The sequence below is a fragment of the Phyllopteryx taeniolatus genome, chromosome 2 (genome assembly GCF_024500385.1).
Source record: "Phyllopteryx taeniolatus isolate TA_2022b chromosome 2, UOR_Ptae_1.2, whole genome shotgun sequence".
Taxonomy (NCBI): Eukaryota; Metazoa; Chordata; class Actinopteri; order Syngnathiformes; family Syngnathidae; genus Phyllopteryx; species Phyllopteryx taeniolatus.
In genome coordinates this window covers 36623560-36647769 of record NC_084503.1, presented here as the reverse complement: position 1 = coordinate 36647769, position 24210 = coordinate 36623560, and the positions used below count along the sequence as shown (strand labels likewise).

General features: G+C 41.2%; 1 protein-coding gene across 1 annotated transcript; it reads left to right on the top strand.

Moving 5' to 3' along the window:
* The first annotated feature begins 457 nt into the window (after positions 1 to 457).
* Positions 458 to 22664, top strand: cstf3 (cleavage stimulation factor, 3' pre-RNA, subunit 3). The gene is made up of 20 exons (XM_061766036.1): positions 458 to 678; positions 1237 to 1350; positions 1499 to 1594; positions 5906 to 5938; positions 6360 to 6457; positions 6532 to 6598; positions 8252 to 8286; positions 8368 to 8494; positions 8572 to 8649; positions 8750 to 8912; positions 8999 to 9108; positions 10946 to 11062; positions 11159 to 11377; positions 11462 to 11564; positions 12118 to 12187; positions 12279 to 12474; positions 19631 to 19781; positions 19861 to 19955; positions 20041 to 20101; positions 22132 to 22664. Exons 1-20 carry the CDS (start codon positions 652 to 654, stop codon positions 22329 to 22331), a joined length of 2160 nt encoding a protein of 719 aa, XP_061622020.1. The 5' UTR covers positions 458 to 651; the 3' UTR covers positions 22332 to 22664.
* Positions 22665 to 24210: the final 1546 nt, after the last annotated feature.

Below are 24210 nucleotides of genomic sequence, written 5' to 3'. Positions count from 1 at the left end.
TAATTTGGAATTTTATTTTTACCATTTTGGTAATTATAATGGTAATACATCCCAAAATGTCCTGAATGAGCTGACAATTTGGAAGTTAGAATGATTTGAATCGGTCAAGAAATGTTGAAGGACGAGGCTATTACATAAACTATTCCTTTAACTATTGGAATTTTATTGGAATTTTTTCTTTTTTGAATTTTATTGTTCGAAGTGTGGAATTTGAGGAAAGTGGAAAATTGTTCCCAGGATGCTGCGAATGAACTCAACGATTTAAAATTGTCATAAGAATGGTGGAGTACGAATTAGTGGAGAAATGTGAAGTATCAAAATTTGGTGGAATAACAATAATAAGGGTGTAAAATAACTTGTGAATGTTAATTTGTTTTTGACAAGGGTGTTGTTTTATTTTGAAGGATTGAGGCAGGAAGTTTTATTGTGTTTGCGCGATACGGAGCGGAAAGCAAGTCGCTCGCCATTTTGAAAAAATAAATAAATAAAAAATCGGCTCGTTACTGAGCAGCGAGTTGTTTGAGGGCAACGTGATATATCGGCTCGAAGATAATGCGTCTTCCAGAGCTGCTTTAAAATTCGCCACCACGTTGCCATTTAATCATTCATCATACTGTAGTACTTTTCTAACCCCATATTACTCTTCCAGCCATGTCTACAGATACAGCAGCCGACCAGGTAAAGTTAGCTTTTGTCGCTTAGGCCCCGTAGTGAAATGCTACTGCTACTAGCGTGTGCCAGTTTTCCTCGCTGTGATATTTGTACTTTGCAAAGTGTATCCATTGTGTCGTAAATATGTTAGAATGTACCGGTATATCGCAATAATGTCGTTCGGATACCTATATGTTAGTATAACGCCCGTTTTACGCTATAATGACTAGCTCGTGGTTGCGTTGTCTGTATGGTGTCGATTGGCTGAATTGTTCCCTCCTCCTTTTCACTGAAATATTTACACGGAAATCCTTGTTGTTAAATGCAAATGCACTTGTATGCGGCTTGGAAAGACGCAGGAGCGTAACAGGAAAGACGATTTAAAAAAATAATAATAATAATTAATGAGTGGCGTTGTCGCTTCATTTAGCGCAAACCGTGCAGAACAAAGTTTAATTTTAATGTAACCAAAACGGCCCCTTCCGATACGTTCTCCATCACAGTCTGCGTTGTACAAGTTTTGGACTTTCCATTCTGCAGTATAAACATTTATTAATTTTCATGCATATGGTCTTCTCACTGCAGGCGGCGGCAGCAGCAGCAGAGTATGTCCCGGAGAAGGTGAAGAAGGCAGAGAAGAAGTTGGAAGAAAACCCATATGACCTTGACGCTTGGAGCATTCTGATTCGAGAAGCACAGGTTTAGTGACTCAAGAGTTGCATTACTGCAGAGGGTTTAAAATAATAATGGGCTTAAAAGTGGGGGTGGGCGGTATTCATTTGTTAAAGCCTTAAAGCTTTATCTTTTGCTCACGTTTTGTGGCTGTAAATGCATTCTCCCTCTTTAGAACCAACCTATTGATAAAGCAAGGAAGACATATGAGCGACTTGTCACACAGTTTCCAAGTTCTGGCAGATTCTGGAAGCTATTCATTGAAGCTGAGGTCAATACTTTTTTCCTTTCATTCGTATGCATGCCATTTTTCCTTACATGATCAACAATGTGTTTTTCACACTGTTTCCTACGTCGATGGGGTTTAAAGTCACAATTCTTAATTTGAGCTGCTTGCTGAAAGCTCTGTTCAAGGATATCCCTGCCAAAGAATACACAGCCATCTGTCCATATTTAACAATGATTATTAAGGATTGTGCCTTTAAACATAAAAATGGGAAAGTTTATTTATTCCCAGGATTTAATTAGTATTTTTCTCGTCATATTTTAAATGGGGTAAAATGCATTTGTTGCATGTTTGGTTTGCAACAGTATTAAAACAATTTTAATGGTATTTGGAGTGCATTAGCCTTTTATTCACTTGTTGTGTCAATTTATTGCCTCCTGTGTCATTTCTTTTGGAATATGATGAACAAATACTCTGCTTTTGTTACATTCCCCACCACCTTCCCACTGAATGAATGGAAAAAGACCAGTCCACCATTTTTTGTTTTTGCTATATTTTTTTGAAATAACGCAAGCAACAACAGAGAACTTTTTAAGCCCCTTCATTTTTTTGTTAAAAAAAAGAGCATTCAACTGTGTTAGGCGTTAACACTATCTTTTAAGTCTCCTTCCTCTAATAATCTGCTTGGCAACGTCTAATGTAGTGGGTAACATCCAAATGTAAAAGGAGTGCACTATCATGGAAAATTACACCATCATTGCAGCAAGATCCAGTGGACCTCAGGAAGCAGGTAGCGGAAAGAACCCGGGAGAGGGAAATATCTCTCATTGGTGGTTATTGGGCAAAGTTGATTTGAATCTTAAAGCAACTGTAGGGAACCACTTCAGTTTCAAGTCGTCTCAGGCCCATGTGAAGTTTATAACATGTTATTTTTATGAAAATTTGTAGGTTAAATATTTGGGTGGTTTTTATAACATGTACTTAGCCCACTGGCTGTAGATTCACCACCCCTGTCTTAAAGTATTTTACTTGTTAAGCTTATATAAGAATACAAGGTTAAAAAAGCATGATAGTTGTGTCACGTTTCTTAGGAGGTACTAAGTTTGGCAGCAGGAGTAAGTGCAATTCATTTTGCTTTAATGCTGCTGTCAAGAATATACGTTCACAATAACAGTAGTCTTCAAGATTTCCTCCTGCAGCAGTTGTGTTTAAGTGTTTTTCTTTAGATATTAAGGACAATTTGATCAGCGATTGATCCATAATCATTGTTTTGGTCAATGAGTGACAGTTCTGTGTATATGCTGGTTGGTTTGAGGCGCTCAAGATTGCACTAAGGCAGGATTGAAGTCTTTACGATGTGTCAAAGCTATTTTGGGTTTCTTGGTGTAGTGTTTTCTCCTTTGGAAGACTTGCAGTCAGCGTTTCTTCACAGTGTTAATTGCCTTTACCCAGAACCTGTATTTGGTCATTTGCTGACCTCTGGTGTATACTAAGAGTTGAATGTCAAATGTAGGTGGTCTCCCCTATTCATGGTTTGCAAGGAAGTGAAAGTCAACACAGGTCTGCACCTTTAAGGTTGGCTAAGCTTCTCTAAGCATTGGTTGCTTGCATACCGCCAGTGAGCCCCTTCAGTCCCCTTGAAGTACAGCATAAAGTTGCTGAGTCTGGATTTACTTTGGAGCATTCATCAGACATATGTGATCTCAAAAGCATGAAAATGTATAATTATCAATTTGGTAAAGCACATTGACCGGCCACACATTATGGCCACTTGCCCAATGAAATGATATCCACAATACCGACAGAAATAATTGAACAATGTTTATTATTGTGGTTTAGGGGCTAGGAGCGTATTTTGTTTTAATGAAAGCTTTTCCTCATATCTTTACTACATCATATGTGGGAGTCAAATATTAGGAACCTCACTTAGCATGATGCAGTGCAATTGTCAGTTTGATGTAGCTCTTCTACTGGATTGTACATGGGGCCACAATGTGTATTTTTTTCCCACTCCTTAATGGTAACACAGGTGAGCTAAAAAGTCTACATACCCTGGTTCAAATGGCAGTTTTTTTGTCATTGGGGGGGGGGGGAAAAGAGATGGGGGGGGGGGGTGCTAAAAATAACTGAAATAATCTGGTTGCTCTAGTGTCCACATACTCATAACTGGGATGTTGCTATGTCAGAAAAAAAAACCAATCACATTCAAACTCATATTCAATTGAGTAAGCACACAGGCCAACATTTCAAGTGCCTCTGATTAACCCCAAATACGTTTCAGATGTTCTTGTAGCATTTTCCTGACTTTTTTATTTTATTTTTTTGCTTTCTAGCAGAAGCCTAAAGTTTCTGTTACTTGGAACAGTTCTTAATGTCTTCCACCTTGTCTCAGGCCCGAGTTCCAACTGAAGGCCTCAATTCCAGCTGAAGAAAAATAGCCCCTAAGCACCATTGTTCACTGTAGGTATGGTGTTCTTTTGGTGATGGTCAGTGTTGTGTTTCGGACAAACATACCCTTTGGTATTATGACCCAAAAAATTCAACCTTGATTCAATTGGACCATAACAAAATTGCCAAAACACATGTGGGAAAATGTATTATGGTCTGATAAAACCGATGTTGAATATTTTGGGCCATAATTCCAAAAGGTATGTGTGGTGCAAACACAACTGCTTATCACCAAAAGGAGACAATACCGAGAGTGGATCACAGTGGGTCTGTTTTTCTTCAGCTGGAACTAGAGCCTTAGTCAAGGTGGAGGGAAATAGAACATGTCCAAATATCAGTCAGTGTTAGCACAAAGCCTTAAGGCTTCTTCCAGAAGGGGAAAACAAGCCTACTAAAACAGCTGAAATTTATTTCGGGTTGATCCACCGCACTTTAAATAGTGGTGGAAGTTTATTGACTCCCATTTAACATGAGTTTGAATGTGATTGGGTAATTCTGAACTCGAGGCTGACATGGGAGAGTTTGAATGTGATTGGGTAATTCTGAACTAGAGTGAGTGTATTTTAACTCACCTCTCTATCCCACTCCAGAGAGTTTGATCCCAATCCGGAGTAGTGTTTAAAAAAAGAAAATCCTGCTCCCTCCCACAGATTTATCACAATCCCAAACCAAAATTTTCCAGAATCCCACTCCCTCCCCTTCGCCCATTTATTTTTTGTCTTTGTTCCCGCCCACTCCTGGTGACTTTCGTTCCTGCTGCTGCCCAATCCCGTGATTAATAGTTACATTCACTCCCATCCCACAGGACCGATTGGGAATATCATCCTCTATTCTGAACACAACCACATCACAGTTATAAGTGTGTGCATAGTTGTGCAACAACATCATTACCGCTGTTTATATTCACTTCCTCTCAAAAAAATATTTTACAATTGAGTTATGCAGTTTGTCTTTGGTCTTATTTTTTATATCACAAAATGCTGGCATTTGAACAGGGGTGTGTAGACCTTTTAGAATCACTTAACATGTAGGACTGAAGCTTAAATTTAGAAATTGAATGCCACTCAGTCATAGGTAATTGGGTTTCATAGTACAATGCCGTAGTATTCAGAGACTGAGTGAATAATTTGTGTTTTCATTATTTCTTTCAGATGTATTTTCCTATTGAGCTTAATGCGTTTATGTAAAATAGGCTCACAGTAATTGACATTTTTAAGGGGCGCAACTACCAAGGTTTGCCTCAACAAAACAGGTGTTTAGTGAATCTGTTTCAGAGGAACATGAGTGAACAAGTCTTATGGAAAAAAAGGTTTCAGTCCTATGACTTCATGTGCTCATGTAGCTGTCATGCAAGTTTAGCTTGGTTTTGCTTCATAAAAATAAAAGTCTCAATTCTACTGGCTGACTTGTTTTTCTCATACAAAATCATACGCCTAAACAGTGGACTCTATCATATTTCAATTATCATTTTTCTATTCCTCTTTACTCTTTCACACAATGCTGGAATAGTGGAATCCTTTTTATCTGGAGAGCTATTAGAACAAAAAACAGTCTGTCCCAAAGGATGTTCACACTGGTCACTCAGGAAATTAATTTGAAGAACGTCTGCAAAGAGAATATACACCACAGAGGCAGTTTTTCTTTGTATCTCCTTTCCTTCAAGTTGTATTTACATCTTACTATAACTGGTATTTTTCAGTGTTTTGAGGCACAATCTACCCCACATAATAATCATAATAAACCTTTTGTGCAAGTAATTTGTCATTCTTGTGTGAATTTCACTTTGTTGATCTGCAGAGTTGTGTGTGTCCACCCAAATTTGCATGAATGCATGTTTCCTGGAAGCCATAATTTTTTTTTTAAATTACTCTTTAAATAATTTTGCATTTATATTTGTCTTATTTGCAGGTTAAGGCAAAAAACTATGACAAGGTAGAAAAGGTGAGTGTCCCTATGAATTTGGAATGGAGTCTAGCACTTTTTAATTTAAGTTATTGATTTCCTGGGGATGAAATATATTTTGCATTCATTTCATATTCTGGTGTCGTGTGCTTTGAAAATATTATAAGGCAACATGAAAGGAGTGTTGTTCCACTCATTTTAGGGAACACAAACAACCACAAACTTGCAGGCTGGCAGTCTGTATTAATTTCCCCACATACTAGCCTGTTATATTTTGTTTGTTGAGCCCAGAGTCAAATTCAAAATGATTTTTTACAGTTGATTACCTCCCACAATTTTTTTTATAATGGCTCGGAATTCCAATCATGTTCTCGAAATGTACTTTTTAAACTTAAATACATTGATGCCACCTCTACTTCTAAGTAGTCCTCATGTATAATATGCAATCTTCTTGCTGCAGTTGTTTCAGAGATGCCTGATGAAAGTGTTGCACATCGACCTGTGGAAATGTTACCTCGCGTATGTGCGAGAGACCAAAGGAAAGCTCCCAAGCTACAAGTAAGAAAGCGTGACTCCTGTAAATCTTCCTGATGAATATTCAATGAGTTCAAGACACATTTTGCTGCCCTCAGGGAGAAGATGGCCCAGGCATATGACTTTGCCCTGGATAAAATTGGCATGGAAATTATGTCATATCAGGTACATTAAATATACAGTGCTGTAAAAAAAACTATTGGCCCCCTTCTCAAATTCTTATATTTTTCCATAGTTTCCTCACTTTATTGTTTAATATCATCAACCAAATGTCAATATCAGACAAATATAACTTGAGTGAACTTAAAATGCTGTTTTTAAATGCGGATTTCATTTATTAAGGGGAAAAAAACTATTCAAAGTTACCTGGCCCTATATAAAAAAAACAAGTAATTACCACCCCCCCTTGTTAAATCTTGAATTAATTATGGCTCATCACAATTTTTGGTTAATTTTCACTGACGACACCCAAGCCTGATTACCTCCAGACCTGTTCAATCAAGAACTCACTTAAACAGAATCTGTGCTGACAAAATCAAGTCAGGCAAAAGATCAAAATAAGCTGCAACAAAATGGCATGATCCAAAGAAATTGTAGAACAGTCGAGAAATAAAGTAATTGACATCTGTCAGTCTAGAAAGGGTTACAAAAGCCATTTCTAAAGCTTTAGGATTCCAGCGAACCTTAGGGAGAGCCATTATCCTCACATGGAGAGAGCATGGAACAGTGGTGAACCTTCCCAGGAATGGCCAGCCTACAAAGATTACCTCAAGACTCATCCAGGAGGCCACAAAGGAACTCAGGACAACTTCTAAAGAATTGCAGGCCTTCCTTGCCTCAGTTGAGGTCAGTGTTCATGACCCAACAGTAAGGAAGAGAACCGGGGGGAAAATTACATCCATGACAGAGTTCCAAGGGGAGAACCACTGCTGACCAAAAAGAATGTTAAGACTCATCTTACTTTTGCAAATAAAAACATCTGATTCCCAAGACATTTGGGAGAATATTATATGGACTGACAAGATGAAAGTTGAGCTTTTTGGAGTGGGTGTGTCTGGTGTAAATGTTGCACAGCATTTGAGAAAAAGAACATCTCCACAGTCAAACATGGTGGTGGTAGTGTGATGGTCTTGGGCTGCTTTGCTTCTTCAGGACCTGGACAACTTGCTGTGATTGATGGAACCAATCTGCTCTTTAAGAGAAAATCCTGAAGGAGAATGTTCAGCCATCAGTTTGTGACCTCAAGCAGAAGCGCACTTGGGTTCTGCAGCAGGACAACAATCCAAAACACACCAGCAAGTCAACTTCTGAATGAAAAAAATTAAGGTTTTGGAGTGGCCTCGTCAAAGTCCAGACTTGAATCCGACTGAAAGGCAGCGGCATAACCTTAAAAAGGCCATTCATGATCGAAAACCCTCCATGTTTGCTGAATTCAAAAATTCTGCAAGGAAGATTGGGCCAAAATGTCTCCACAAAGATTTGAAAGACTCATTGCCAACTATAGAAAACGCTTGATTTCAGTTGTTCCTGCTGAGGGTGGCCAAATCAATTAGGTTTGGGTGGCCATTACTTTTTCACACAGGGCCAGGTAACTTTGAATAGTTTTTTTCCATAATAAATTAAATCACCATTTAAAAACTGCATTTTTTAATACACTGGAGTTATATTTGTCTATTTACATTTGTTTGATCTTCAAGTGAGGAAACTGCAAAAATATAAGAATTTGAGAACGAGGCCAATACTTTTTTACGGCACTGTACATATTTTAAAATGTACATTTACAACTGTTCTCTAATGATTTGTGGTCCTTTTTCACAGATTTGGGTTGACTACATCAACTTCCTCAAGGGAGTGTGAGTGATTTCCTCTCCAGTTATCTTTGTATGTACCATTTAAGTTAACATTGATGCTGATGTTGTTTTATGTACCACCAGTGAGGCTGTGGGCTCATATGCAGAGAACCAGCGGATCACAGCAGTGCGGCGAGTCTACCAGAGGGGCTGTGTGAATCCCATGATTAACATAGAGCAACTTTGGAGAGATTATAGCAAATATGAGGAGGTGAGGTCATCAATCTTTTGTACAGCTTCAATATGTTTTCACTATTAATGCTGGTGGTTGGTTAATTAACACATCAGGGAATCAATATACACTTGGCCAAAAAAATGATTGAAGATCGAAGCAGAGACTACATGAACGCCAGGAGAGTAGCGAAGGTAAGATACCCAGGCACCTGCAAAAAAAATTAAATGTACAACCTTGTTCCTTCAATGTCAAGATGGTCTTGCTGAATCAGCGGTTGTCTGGTGTGGGCAGGAGTATGAGACTGTGATGAAAGGGCTGGACAGGAACGCACCGTCGGTGCCGCCCCAGAACTCCCCCCAGGAGGCCCAGCAGGTGGACATGTGGAAGAAGTACATCCAGTGGGAAAAAAGCAACCCGCTGCGCACAGAAGACCAGACTCTCATCACAAAGAGAGGTGACATGTTGTCGTGTATGACTCTGCTAATTAGCGTGTAAGCACTGCAGGAAATTGTGTTTTCTGACTCCTTTGTCTCATTGCAGTGATGTTTGCCTATGAGCAGTGTCTGCTGGTGCTAGGGCACCATCCTGATGTGTGGTACGAATCAGCTCAGTACCTGGAGCAGTCCAGCAAGTTGTTGGCAGAGAAAGGGGTATGACATTCATTATGTTAGTGTGATCGCCTGTATTAACATATGAGATGAGAGCCTGAGACTTATCAACCTCAAAGCTTCATGACATACAGAATCCAAAGACTGAAGACACTGTGAAGATGAATGCATTGTGTACAGACCAGTACGCTTCGTATTGGTACATATGGATGTCTATGACCCTGCTTTACTACAACCCCAATTGGAGTGAAGTTGGGACATTCTGTTAAACATAAATAAAAACAGAATACAATGATTTGCAAATCATATTCGACCTATATTTAATTGAATACACAACAAAGACAAGATATTTAATGTTTAAACTGATCAACTTTGTTTTTAGCAAATAATCATTAACTTAGAATTTTATGGCTGCAACACATTCCAAAAAAGCTGGGAAAGGGTCATGTTTACCACTGTGTTACATCACCTTTTCTTTTAACAACATTCAATAAATGTTTGGGAACTGAGGACACTAATTGTTGAAGCTTTGTAGGTGGAATTCTTTCCCATTCTTGCTTAATGTACAGCTTCAGCTGTTCAACAGTCCGGGGTCTCCGTTGTGGTATTTTGCGCTTCATAATGCGCCACACATTTTCAATGGGAGGCAGGTCTGGACTGCAGGAAGGCCAGTATAGTACCCGCACTCTTTTACTACAAAGCCGAGCTGTTGTAAAACGTGCAGAATGTGGTTTGGCATTGTCTTGCTGAAATATGCAGGGGCGTCCATGAAAAAGACGTTGCTAGGATGGCAGCATATGTTTCTTCAAAACCTGTATGTACCTTTCAGCATTAATGGTGCCTTCACAGATGTGTAAATTACTCATGCCATTGGCACTAAGACAGCCCCATACCATCACAGATGCTGGCGTTTGAACTTTGCGTCCATAAGACTCCGGATGTTTTTTTTCCTCTTTGGCCCAGAGGACACGACGTCCACAATTTCCAAAAACAATTTGAAATGTGGACTCGTCGGACCACAGAACGCTTTTCCAAGTCTTCCTGAGCCCATGTGGGGATATCGTTTACACATTGATGTCGGTTTTTGATGCAGTGCCGCCTGAAGGATCTAAGGTCACAGGCATTCAATGTTAGTTTTGGGCCTTGCCGCTTACATGCAGTGATCTCTCCAGATTCTCTGAACCCTTTGATGATATTATGGAGCGTAGATGATGAAATCCCTAAATTCCTTGCAATTGTACGTTGAGGAACATTGTCCTTAAACTGTTCGACTATTTTCTCACGCACTTGTTTCCAAAGAGGTGAACCTCGCCCCATCTTTGCTAGTGAATGACTGAGCAATTCAGGGATGCTCCTTTTATACCCAATCATGGCACCCACCTGTTCCTAATTAGCCTGTTCACCTGTGGGATATTCCAAACAGGTGTTTGATGAGCATTCCTCAACTTTTCTTTTTTGCCACCTGTCCCAGCTTTTTGGAACGTGTTGCAGCCATTAAATTCTAAGTTAATGATTATTTGCTAAAAACAATAAAGTTTATCAGTTTGAACATTAAATATATTGTCTTTGTAGTGTATTCAATTAAATATAGGTTGTATAAATCATTGTATTCTGTTTTTATTTATGTTTAACACAACGTCCCAACTTCATTGGAATTGGGGTTGTAGTTACTGTATCTTAGTCAAAGCAGAAACTTTGATAGAGCTCTTGTTTTGGACTTATTTAGGTTAAATAAGTGCATAAATAAATAAATATTTATTTATTTTACATTAACACTTTTTAGGTACACCTTTACACTAATGTGTAAAGGTGTACCTAAACAAGTGTTTTTTAAATCATCAAACTGCCTTGTCTAATGGCTGCGTTTTGTCCATCTCAGGACATGAATAACTCCAAGCTATTCAGCGACGAAGCAGCTAACATCTATGAGCGTGCCATTGGGACACTACTGAAGAAGAACATGCTTCTTTACTTCTCATTCGCCGACTACGAAGAAGTGGGTCACCCAATGAACTGTTAATGCTCTTTACAACAATCGGAGACATACTGGAGAGGATCCTTCATATTTATCTGCTTTTTGCCATCCTTACAGAGCCGTATGAAGCATGAGAAGGTGCACACCATCTACAATAAACTGCTGGCCATCGAGGACATCGACCCCACGTTGGTGTACATCCAGTACATGAAGTTCGCTAGGAGGGCGGAGGGCATCAAATCGGGCCGCATAATTTTCAAAAAGGCCCGCGAGGATCTGCGCACACGCCACCACGTGTACGTCACAGCAGCTCTGATGGAGTACTACTGCAGCAAGGTGAGGGGTGCCTGTAATGTTACCCAGAAGGTGATAAAGACACTTACAGAATCATCCTAATGTTTTGTCTTTTTTGCCCAACAGGATAAATCTGTGGCCTTTAAGATTTTTGAACTTGGTTTGAAGAAATATGGCGACATTCCAGAGTACATACTCGCATACATCGATTACCTCTCGCACCTTAATGGTGGGTTCTGTGTTCATTTATTTTCTCAACGGCAGTGAGTAGCTGGTGCCTATTGGTGGGAAGACTTTGCTTGCACCAATGGTGCAATTTTAAATGAGAATTTTCATATTTGTAATTTTTAGTATTATAACATTTTTAATGTTTTTAAAATTTATAATTAACATATTTTTGTTCCCGCCCAGAAAAATGTATGTTATAGTTAAAATGAAATTTAAGAGAACAATTTGTTTGGAGACTGCTATGGTTAGCAATTGCATTAGCAACATGACAATTGGTGGTATCAGTCATAGTAAATGTAACTAGCCACATAGTGGGTCTACCTTTTTTTTTTTTTTTTTTTAGGAAGCTGTGCAGGCTGCTAGGAGGCGCTGTAAATTAACTGAGGCACGATGTCCCTTACGGCATAGGCCACTCGTTGAAGAAATAGAAAATAGAGGAAAGTGTTGTTTGAGAGTGATACTTTGGGTCATTTGCCACCCAGGAAGCTGAAATATGTAGAGAAAACACTCCCTGTAGTCATGTAATATATTTTTATCTTTCTACTTACCTGCAGAGGATAACAACACCAGGGTTCTGTTTGAACGGGTCCTTACCTCAGGAAACCTCTCACCAGAGAAATCAGGGTACCTGCAGTGTTCATTATATTGACTCATTGACCAATCGGTCTCTCAGGCCTCATTTTGATTGGCTTTTACTACGTCTCCATCCTCTCAGAGAAATCTGGTCTCGTTTTCTGGCCTTCGAGAGCAACATCGGTGACTTGGCCAGTATTCTGAAGGTGGAGCGGCGCCGTTTCACTGCCTTCAAGGAGGAGTACGAGGGCAAAGAGACGGCCTTGCTCGTGGATAGATACAAGTTCATGGACCTGTATCCCTGCTCCGCCAGTGAACTCAAGGCTCTGGGATACAAGGTGTGTGCTTTGACCATCACCGGTGCCTAATAACAGGACCAGACTACAGGATTTTAACAACGTTATTGGCTCACTTTGCTATCGCGGGCGATTGCCCAGATTGTGCCCGACATATCTGGTCAGAAATGACAAAACCCCTTGTAGTGTGACATAACCCACGACCAATGATTTGCCAGGATGGTAGCTCCACGATGCCATAATGACATGTCTAGCATGTTTGATTTTTGTGGGATATCTTCGACATATGAACGGCAACCCTCTGACACAGCACCTTAACATCGACCAATAGGATTGCGTCTTGAAACGGCGCATCACCTCCCTTGCGCGCTGTTGTCAACATTTATTCGCACACACAAACCAACCAGTTACTAAAAGCGCATGAATCGACAGAACGTCGGCATGGTTACCTACAAATGTTAGCGCTAGCACTCGCTATCTACATAATGTTATATTGCCTGCTTGTTAGCAGTATTAAATGTACGTGAACATTACCTCAAGCGCTCCTTGAAGAATGGACAGCCCAAAACGTCCTCTCTGGAGCACCCAGGGACGACACCACCTTCCCCCCCCCCCCCTCTTTTTATTATTATTATTTTTGTTTTCTTGAACAAAACATTGCTGCGTTTGTTGTTGTTGCAGTTCTATCCGGTGGCATTGACTCGTTTCCCGGTCCTGCCTCTCGCGACAGTTTATTTTGACAAGATTAGCCCAATGATCGTAGAAGTTTGGATGCGGTGATATCATAATACTGTATATGTCTTGTAGTGTTATCAGTGTTTTGACCAAGACAAGAAGATTTTATGAGAGTAATCTGCCGTAGTGCCATTGTGAGAGGCCACATTTGTCTTCTTGTCTGAGCCAAGCATAATAGTGAAAACAACAGGCTGTCCCACTGGATGAATGAAAATCTTAAACCATACGTCTTAATCCAGTAGTGTCAAACTCTTCTTCATTCCAGGCCACATTGTAGTTATAGTTGCCCACAAGGGACCAGTTATAACTATGAAACCACATAGCCCGCAGGCACCAGGTAGCCCCCGAGGACCACATGAGTAGCCTGGGGGCCTGTTCTAAAAATAGGTCACAGATAATGGGACATTAAGATTTCCTCGGAATGATGTAGACGTGATTATTTGCACATTGCTTTTGTCCTTAAAGGTCAGAGGACAAAGATGTTAAACAATTTCTTGATAACTTTAGAACCCCTTTAGAACCCACATCTGCCATTTTGAAGTGATTATACAGCAGATATACAGCAGTTAAATCGATAAATATGATTCAGAATGTGCCTTCTGCTTTTTGCATCCGGCGCTGTGACGTAACACGAGCCAAACAGCATGTTCATTTCCCATTGTGTGCTACTGTTCTATGCTTGTTGTTCCCGTCTTTGTATATTTGTTGTCTTATAATTTAGCGATGTCACGATGGTTTATTGTGTGGCATTTGGTTGTACAAGCGGTGGTGAGTTTTTTTGGCTTTCCAAGTGAAAAAGGAATACATGAGCAGTGGATACTGAAAGTCAATCGACAGGGGAAGAAACGTGGTGAGCTATGGGTGCCTAGCAAGCATTCCAAACTCTGTGCTGATCACTTCGAACTGGCGTGTTTTGAGAAAGACTTAGCAGAAAGCATTTGATACACAGGTGTAGTTAGGCAGAGGCTGAAACCAGCTGCGGTGCCAACTATTTTTCCTACGGCCGTTGGGACCTCAACCGCCAGCAAGAGAACTAAATCTCGCAGCCGCCACGGTGCAGCAGCGAAGCGGCGCAGACAAGAGGTGAGCATTTCCTTGTATATACCTACGACTCTATTATGGTTATTATGCACTGGGCAGTAGAAAAGAAGACCCACGAAGTACTTTTCAGTACTGTCTGTATATTTGCTTGTATGACAAGCCAACAGACTTTCTGTGCGGCGTGTTATAAAGTTACTTGAACGAGGTGTACACAATATATAGGAATACTGCATACTATGTAAAAGCTTGTGCCGTGTCACTGAAACTTATATGAATATATAATACGTATAGTCATGCTAAAAAATATTGGCACCCCTGGGGTGCCATTATTTCTAGAATGACATGCTTTTGACATACCGTCACATCGACCCAGTGGCCACTCTCTTTTTCTGTTGTACAGCTGCTACTTGGCTGCTCGTTGTCATCACTGTCAGGTTCCGACCTCCTGATCGGCTGAAACGTATGATTTGACGATGCCAAGTTCAGTTGGGTGCTCCTGTATGTCGAAATCCTCCTCCTCTTCCTCTTATTCCCACACGTTGCTTGCCATTGTGTATAGAGTTTAGCGCGCTGTTTGTTAATTCCAACGTCACTTCTGGTAGCCCTTGCGGTGGATAGGGTAACCACACCCCGGTGTCTTGAGCTTCGGGTATGTTCAGGGAGTGCTCAATACGCGTAATAAAAACTTAATTTTTAGCTTAAACCATAGTTGACAACTTGCTGGAAGTGACATTCATGTATTACATAACATATAAAGAATGCAAATATGAATTTTAACTGACCCCATAACATCTTTGTCCTCTGACCTTTAATGTGCAAACAAAAACACGCAACACCATATGACAGGAAAGATAGTGGAAGGACATTGGTTCAATTCCTCACAGCTCTGGCTGACTATCCATCCATCCATTTTCTACCACTTATCCGAGGTCAGGTCGCGGGGGCAGTTGCTTTAGCAGGAACGCCCAGACTTCCCTCTCCCCAGCCACTTCATCCAGCTCTTCCGGGGGGGTTCCCGAGGTGTTCCCAGGCCAGCCGAAGGATGTAGTCTCTCCAGCGTGTCCTGGGTCGTCCCCGCGGTATCCTCCCGGTGGGACGTGTTTGGAACACCTCACCAGGGAGGCGTCCGGGAGGCATCCGAATCAGAAGCCCCAGCCACCTCATCTGGCTCCTCTCGATGTGGAGGAGCAGCGGCTCTACTCTGAGATACTCCCGGATGACTGAGCTTCTCACCCTATCTCTAAGGGAGAGCCCGGACACCCTGCGAGGAAACTCATTTCGGCCGCTTGTATCCGGGATCTTGTTCTTTCGATCACGACCCACAGCTTGTGACCATAGGTGACGGTAGGAACGTAGATCGACCGGTAAATCGAGAGCTTCGCCTTTCGGCTTAGCTCCTTCTTCACCACAACGGACCGATACAAAGTCTGCATCACTGCAGACGCTGCACCGATCCGCCTGTCGATCTCCCGTTCCATTCTTCCCTCACTCGTGAACAAGACCCCAAGATACTTGAACTCCTCCACTTGGGGCAGGATCTCATCCCCGACCCGGAGAGGGTCACGCCACCCTTTTCCGACTGAGAACCATGGTCTCAGATTTGGAGGTGCTGATTCTCATCCCAGCCGCTTCACACTCAGCTGCGAACCGCTCCAGTGAGAGTTGGAGGTCACGGCTTGATGAAGCCAACAGAACCAAAAGCAGAGATGCAATACTGAGGCCACCAAACCGGACCCCTTCTACGCCTCGGCTGCGCCTTGAAATTCTGTCCATAAAAGTTATGAACAGAATCGGTGACAAAGGGCAGCCTTGGCGGAGTCCAACCCTCACCGGAAACGAGTCCAACTTACTGCCGGACCAAACTCTGACTCCGGTCGTACAGGGACCGAACAGCCCGTATCAGGGGGTTCGGTACCCCATACTCCCGAAGCACCCCCCACAGGACACCCCGAGGGACACGGTCGAACGCCTTCTCCAAGTCCATAAAACACATGTAGACTGGTTGGGCGAACTCCCATGCACCCTCGAGGACCCTGCCAAGAGTGTAGAGCTGGTCCACTGTTCCACAGAACTTTGCTCATGTTCTGCCGACAGAACTGGCTGACTATATTAACAAAATATTTTATCTATTCTTATATTACAAAACTCCATATTATCAGTGTGATCGTAGTGTTTTACCTAAAGCATTCTGAGTAATGCATTTTAACAATTATGTACTGTATTACAAAAGAAAACATTCACTCCCATTTATTGATTGTCCCTGAACTTACCTCGCGCACTCACGCAGCTGCCCCGTCCCTGCTTAATTTCATTCTGAAGAGGGAAATGGGAAATGCAGCCAGACGTACAATCTTTTGAGCATGTCCAAACAGGTCCCTCTCATGGTCGCTTTTAATATTACAGTTGATTCACTGAAAATTACAGTACACTAACATCGCAGCAGACCTTGCGATGTAACTATTGCGGCCATGTACGTCGCAATGACAATGCTCAAACAAAATATCATTTAGCCCTCGTCTTCAGTCCTCTTCACATAGATGAATATTGTTATTATTAATAGTAACATATATCCATCCATCCATCCATCCATTTTCTGAGCCGCTTATCCTCACAAGGGTCACGGGAGTGCTGGACCCTATCCCAGCTATCTTCGGACAGGAGGCGGGGTACACCCTGAACTGGTTGCCAGCCAATCGCAGGGCACATACATACATATACAAACAACCACTCACATTCACACCTACGGGCAATTTAGAGTCTTCAATTAACCTACCATGCATGTTTTTGGGATGTGGGAGGAAACCGGAGTGCCCGGAGAAAACCCACGCAGGCACGGGGAGAACATGCAAACTCCACACAGGCGGGACCGGGGATTGAACCCAGGTCCTCAGAACTGTGAGGCAGACGCTCTAACCAGTCGTCCACCGTGCCGCTAGTACCATATAGTTAAAGGTAATTGGAGCAAATTGGTTATTTCAGAAGTGTGTATCAAACAGGTAGCCCTTCAGATTAATAAGTACCCAAGAAGGAGCTCTGAGTTTAAAAAAGGTTGGTGACCCCTGACATAGATCTATAATAATGGTTTGGCGCATACTTTGGTTTTAAGTTCACGGTTTGGATCACATTGGGTACAGTAAGGGAACAAAATGCTAAACAAACGTTGTATCTTGTGTAAAAAGGAACTGATCATGACATTTAAACGGGAACAACATCTTTAGGAATTCAATCAGTCACTGATGGTGTAGTGGTGCATTCGCATGGCTTTGGTGCAGACAAGTAGTGTGAATTATTATGCTATAAAAACACTACTGGCATTTGTTATTGCTTTAACTCTATCTGTAAAGCTTGGCAGAGGCTGTTTAAATCCCACTGGAAGTTGCGTTTTTACTGTGCTTTTAAAAATTATTATTACACGCTACACTGATACAATCGTGTAATGCCATTTCAAATGAGTTAACGAGTGTGGCATTTAGGTTTGGGTATCGAGAATCGAGAACCGATTGGAACTGTTCAAATTAAAAAATGTCAGTTCCCAGTTTCGATGCCTAGTCCTCCAGCCGCGAAGAAGTAGTGGCGTAAACCAATGAAGAACGGGCACGAGACGCGCTTGTGCCCAATGGCAGCGGCGGCAAACAAAAGTCTGTCTTAACTTTGTTAAAATGGATGACCAGTCACCTCAGTGCAACACTTGTCATAAGATTATATTGTGCAAAGGAGTTTTAACTCTAAACAATGTGTAGCGTCTGACGCGCTCCGAGCCTCAGCCTACACCGTGCAGTTTCAGCGAAGTCAACTCTCAGTCACTTGGGTAAGTGAAACAATAAAATACGTCTATGACAACATTGAGACAGCTAAAAAGGTAAATGGTTGCTGACACTTTTGCACTGATGGTTTTTAGTGTTTATTTTAGTCTTCAAACCAACGTTAGCGCCGATGACCAAAAAAAAAAAAAAGCTTAACATTGGGCTAAAAGTTCATTGTAGCAACTTTACATCACAATGAATGTCTCACATTGTCATAAACACTAACCTTTTTCCTCATCGGTGGGTAGGGAAAGGAATAAGCGTTTTAGAGCATTTGGTTCCAGCCATTAAAAATCACCAGTGCCGTGTGACGTTACTTTTCGTGCCAAAATGCTGAGTTCTTGTGGGTACCCTTTAAAATAAAAGGCTGCAAGCTTAAAACAAGAAGTCAAGTTAAAACTAGCACATATAAACCATTTGACGCGATGAAACAGAATACAGGGGCAGCTATATAGCATTGTTAAAAAAACTATTGCTGTCAGTGAAGTCAACTCTCAGTCAACTGGGTGAGTGAAACAATAAAATAAAACAGTTAAAATAACTATTTTAACAATGCTATATTTAACTTTTAGCTGAAACATGAATTAATGAATATTAAGTCAATTGGGTTAGTTCCACACACATTGCCTTTTAGTTCATAGGTTTGATATTGATACTGGTTATAAAGAACCTCGAGTCGAATGTTCATTTTAGTCTATGCTGCGGGCTGCTAAGAAAATGGATGTTCATGATTTTGATACCCTTTATTTAAACCATGCAAACCTTTTTGACCCAGACCCCTAAAAGAATCAGAATCGAGAATTGTTTGGAACCGGAATCGAACTAAGGAACCGGAATCGCTCAAATTCAAATGATGCCCAACCCTAGATACGGCTCACAGGCAGCCAACAAAATGTTATGTTGCCAAGCAAGCTAGTGCCAGCACTAACGGTTGTACGTAAACTTGCCGGCGTTATGTCGAATCTTGCTCTAAAGTTTCGGTGTGTGTGAAATAATTAAAGTACAGTAAAGTTAATTACAGTAAGTTAGCACCCATTATTTCTGTCATGTTGTAATGACAGTGACATTCTGCCAAAACCATATGGATACCCAGAAGCTTAGCTCCACTGCTTGTTTGCGTTTCGTACGTCGTATGTTCCTCTTGGGAAACCCTAATTGCCCTATTATATTCCATACGATAACAACAACTATGATGTTATAGCAATACATGGAATGAATACTTATCATTGCAATAATGTAAATGAATCCTGTATATGCTACAGTACAAATGTGTGTGTGTGTGTGTGTATACTGTTATATTCCGTCTAATCTACATATGTGTAACAGTACTTCACATGTGCTATCATCTCCCATATTTTGTATGCAATTTATGTAGAAACCACTGCTACCTCTGTAATGTATAGATCCACCACACCCTTTGTACTTTATGTTCTTATTTTATGTTGAACTTGTGTGTGCATTTCATTATAATTTTTGTTTGGCTGATTATGAATAGATGTCAGCAAAAAATTGTGGCACCTACTCGCAGGCCTCATGAAAGGACCTTGATGGCCAGATCTGGCCTGTGGGCCTTGAGTTTGCAACCTGTGTCTTACTCTTCTAATGAATTGTGTTTGTAGGATGTGTCTCGTACCAAATTAGCAGCTCTGCTTCCTGAGGCTGTGGCGGCGCCCTCTGCGCCCATGCTGAAGGATGAAATGGACAGAAAACCAGAGTACCCCAAGCCAGACACCAATCAGATGATCCCTTTTCAGCCGCGCCACCTGGCCGGTACGTAGTCCTCATTAAACTCTTGAACCGCGACAGTTCTCATGTCTTGTGTTCACAATCGCCTCGTTTGTGTCCGCAGCTCCAGGCCTGCACCCTGTCCCCGGTGGAGTGTTCCCTGTCCCCCCAGTGGCCGTCCTCCTAATGAAGCTGCTCCCCCCACCCACGTGTTTCACCGTCAGTAATACTGAACGTCCGTAGTGGTCTACTGTTTTCTTTTGTGTGGGTATGTTTAAAGCATGTGTTATTGTCTACTCTGTAGGGTCCTTTTGTTCAAGTGGATGAGCTCATTGAGACCTTCAGGAGATGCACACTTCCTGAGAGTAAGTTGTTCTATCTATCCATCTATCTATCTATCTATCTATCTATCCATCTATCTATGTCTGTCTGTCTGGCTGTCTAGCTGTCTGTCTAGCTGTCTGTCTAGCTGTCTGTCTGCCTGCCTTCCCGCCTGCCTGCCTGTGTCTCTCTTTATCTAACTCTATACATTTCGGGGGATAGGGGCCGAGCTCTGCCAGCCAAAAAGCTTTGTAATTTCCTATAGATGGTACAAGATGGTGGCAAAACACTTTTCTATTAGACAAGGCTAAGGGCTAACGAAAGAAGCACCTCTCCTCTCTTCAACATGGCCCCAAGATTGCGCCAAAGCAACATTGTATATTAGACTTGGGTTTGGCCTGAGCACAAAAGCAGCAAATACTGTAGTTTAGTTTTTTAGTGACTATCAGAACATAGCTTCCCTTAAAATAAATTAGCGAATTTGCGAATGCCAAGCCGCAAATATGTGGGGTTCACTTTCTAGTGTTATCAATTGTTTAGGTGATACATTATGGTTTTCTACGACCATGCATTTTGACTTTAGAGGCCAAAGGCACAATTTTGGACACAGCTCTCGTGTTAGCTTGTGCACTTATACTGTAGCTAGCGAGTATATAATACAAACCCCAAATTACAATGTAAATGGGATGTTGTCAAACATATTTTCAACCTTTCTTTGTTCAATTGAATACACTACAAAGATATTTAATGTTCAAACTGATTAGCTTTGTTTTTTTGCAAATATTCGCTGATTTTGAATTTTATGCCTGCAACATGTTCCAAAAAAGCAAGACAGGGGCATGTTTACCACTGTGTGACATCACCTTTCCTTTTAACAACACTCGAGCATTTGGGACCTGAGAACACTAATTGTTGAAGGTTTTTAGGTGGAAATCTTTCCCATTCTTGCTTGATGCTTGAACTTCACTTGCTGTCGTATTTTGTGCTTCAGAATGTTCCACGTATTTTTAATTGAAGAAAGATCTGCATGTCTAGTGCTCACACTCTTTTACTACAAAGTCATGCCGTTGTAACACATGCACAATGTGGCTTGGCATTGTTTTGCTGGAATAAGAAGGGACGTCCCTGAAGAAGACTTTGCTTCGATGGCAGCATATGTTGCTCCAAAACCTGTATGTACCTTTGAGCATTAATGGTGCCTTCACAGATGTGTAAATTAATTACCCCCCAATACCATCACAGATGCTGGATTTTGAACTGATAACAATACAGATGGTCTTTTTACTCTTTGGCGTGGAGGACACAATGCTATTGGCGGGGGATAGGGACTGAGCCTTGCAGCAAATAGTTAAAATTGGGGGTTGTAAATGTCTATACATCCCACAAGATGGAGGCAGAGCATGTAAAACGGGGGCTGGTATGCAGTGTGAATTGTAATGTGTTGAAATGTATTTATTTACTGTGGTCTGTTTTTTTGGTCTGTAAAAACAAACAGCAAAGCGTCAACACTATGCCCCCAGCATGTACACAATTATGAAACCATGTTACATGAACAACTGTATTCAGTCGTTTAATTGTTCAACACAAACAAACCACCTCCACCACATTCGTTAGCATACTAGCCTAAGTAACACGCTAGCATAAACTGACATGACATCTCACATGGAAAAAATAATATTTGCACTAGTTTAACACAAAATGTATGGCATTTACACACAATAATAAATAACTGCAAAGTAGATTACACCAGCTACTAGTAGTAGGTGCATCGGAAGAGGAGAAAAAATCTACTTTTAAGTTTCATTTTGACTGCACGAGGTGCATCCAAGGACCGCCAACAAAACAGGACATCTCAAATGCAGATGAAAAAACACCATCAGGGAATTAAAAATAACAGTTGTAGTTATATTACAAACATTTACATGATATAATGCATACATTTTTACATACAATATTTAACGAGATCGCACCAAAGTAATACTTCATAGGTTAATTAGCAAATGTGGAATCGCAAATATGCAGGGCTTTACTCTATACTTATTATTCCCCCCCCCCCCCCCCCTCAAAATAAAAGCTGTCGAAGCTGCTGTGGAGCTCATCACTGGCAGACTGCCCGATGGTGGCGGCGAGGGCAATGGTGCTGTGGAGAACCACGCTGCCACCAAGTCACTCAAGAGGCCCAACGCAGACTCGGACGAGGAAGACGACAAAGGAGCGGTGGCGCCGCCCGTCCATGACATCTACCGCGCTCGCCAGCAGAAGAGGATTCGATAGAGCGACCATTACAGCGTGAACCTTACAAGAATGTAACAAGCGGCCAAAGGAGGTATTATGTTTGTTTTTGGAGAGTTTTGGACTGACGGATTTTTGACCTCTGTACAGCAGACTCACACAGCACATACACACGCACACACACGCACACGCTAAGCCTGAGTGTCCTTGTGTTTTTATGTTGAAAGACTGACTGATCCTGTACAAAGTTTTTAATTCAACCACCGGTTGTGGCAAACAGTTCAGTTTTTGGCCTTGTTATGTTCCAGTGGCGGCAAATATTTTTAGATAAGTGGAGGAGACGATCCCTTTGAATAAAAGTGTACATTAAGTCCATCATGTGTCTTTGTCTCATTGTTCAGCCTTGTAACTCTAAAATCAGATACTTTTCAACCTCAAGTGAGAAATATAAAACACAGTGAAAATATTATACAAAGCCAAAAGCAGTTAACCCACAAATTAGTTGTATGGCCCTCAGAGGACTCAATAAAAACTGAAATGGCCCCTTATAGAATGGTTTCCCCACTCTTCTTAATTGAACAATACAACCAACTATCCAGATGTTTCACGCTCGACATGCACAATAGGGGGCAGTATTTGACATCTTTTGGAACTATGGCCACAGAAAACTGAACACGCAGCCGTTGATTTTTTTTTTTTTCCTTCTATCCATCATTCCATCCAGTTTCTGTTATTTGAGTCACAGGTGAGCTGGAGCCAATCGCAGCTGACTTTGTGTGAGAGAGGTAGGGTACACCCTCGATTGGTCACCTGCAAATTGCAGGGCATTGTATGTAACCATTCAGTCACACATTCTAGGTTACATACCATAATTTATCGTGTATAATGCGCACCCATGTATGATACCCACCACCAAATTTGACCACAAAATTCTGGAAAACCCTTCTACCTATGTATAATGCATTCTTACAATGCATGATTTTGCTTCTACCCATATGATCAAAACATGAAAGATAGTCTGTATTTTGTTATTTTTTTTAAGAATTATTCTGAAGTTAAGCACTTTATTTGAACACGTAATACTTTTTTTATTTTCGTGCTCTTATTTTGACATTCACAGCCCTACTTTTATTTAGTAAATGAGAAAACACACCTGCGATTGGCTGGCAACCAGTTGAGGGTGTACCCCGCCTCTCGCCCGGAGATAGCTGGGATAGGCTCCAGCACGCCCACAACCCTTGTGAGGATAAAGCGGTAGAGAAAATGGATGGATAGAAAACACTCAGTTGTGCTCATATGTTTGATTACCCAGGCAGAATTTGGAAGATGGATACAATTCTTTAAAGAAAACATGAAGGACCAGGCGAAACACATTTTATTTTAATGGGAATCAAATTAAACTGTCAAGCATTTCAGAAAAGCATTATTATTAGACATAATAATAAGAAGAAATTAATCGGTTGTTCAGTCATCAGTCGTATTAAAAAAAAAAACATTTCACAAATTCTGCCTGGGTATGTAAACATATGAGCACAACTGTACAAATATGCAAGCATATTCATCCCAGTCATACTGGAATGAAAGTGTACACCTTTTTCATAACCTCTAGGTGGTGGTAGCATATTGGAATGAAAGTATACAGCTTTTGCATAACGACTAGATGGTGGCATACATTTATAAAATGTGAAGGTTGTTTTTCTTTTTCATTTCCCCCTATACCTATAAATAATGCGCACTATTGACTTGTGACAATTTTTTTGGGGGCGGGGGGGGGGGATGTGGAATTATACACGAGAAATTACAGTAGTTGTCTGGAAACTTTAAACATGGTTATAGTAAACATTTGTTTATCTGCAATCATGCGATCAATATGATTTGTGCTTGAAATGAGAAAGCTATTGTCACCTAAGAAAAGAGCCAC

Coding starts and splice junctions, on each gene's coding strand:
- cstf3 (XM_061766036.1), top strand. CDS start 652: ATGTCTACAGATACAGCAGCCGACCAG. Junction 1,595..5,905: donor AGCTATTCATTGAAGCTGAG/GTCAATACTTTT, acceptor TCTTATTTGCAG/GTTAAGGCAAAAAACTATGA. Junction 9,109..10,945: donor AGTTGTTGGCAGAGAAAGGG/GTATGACATTCA, acceptor TGTCCATCTCAG/GACATGAATAACTCCAAGCT.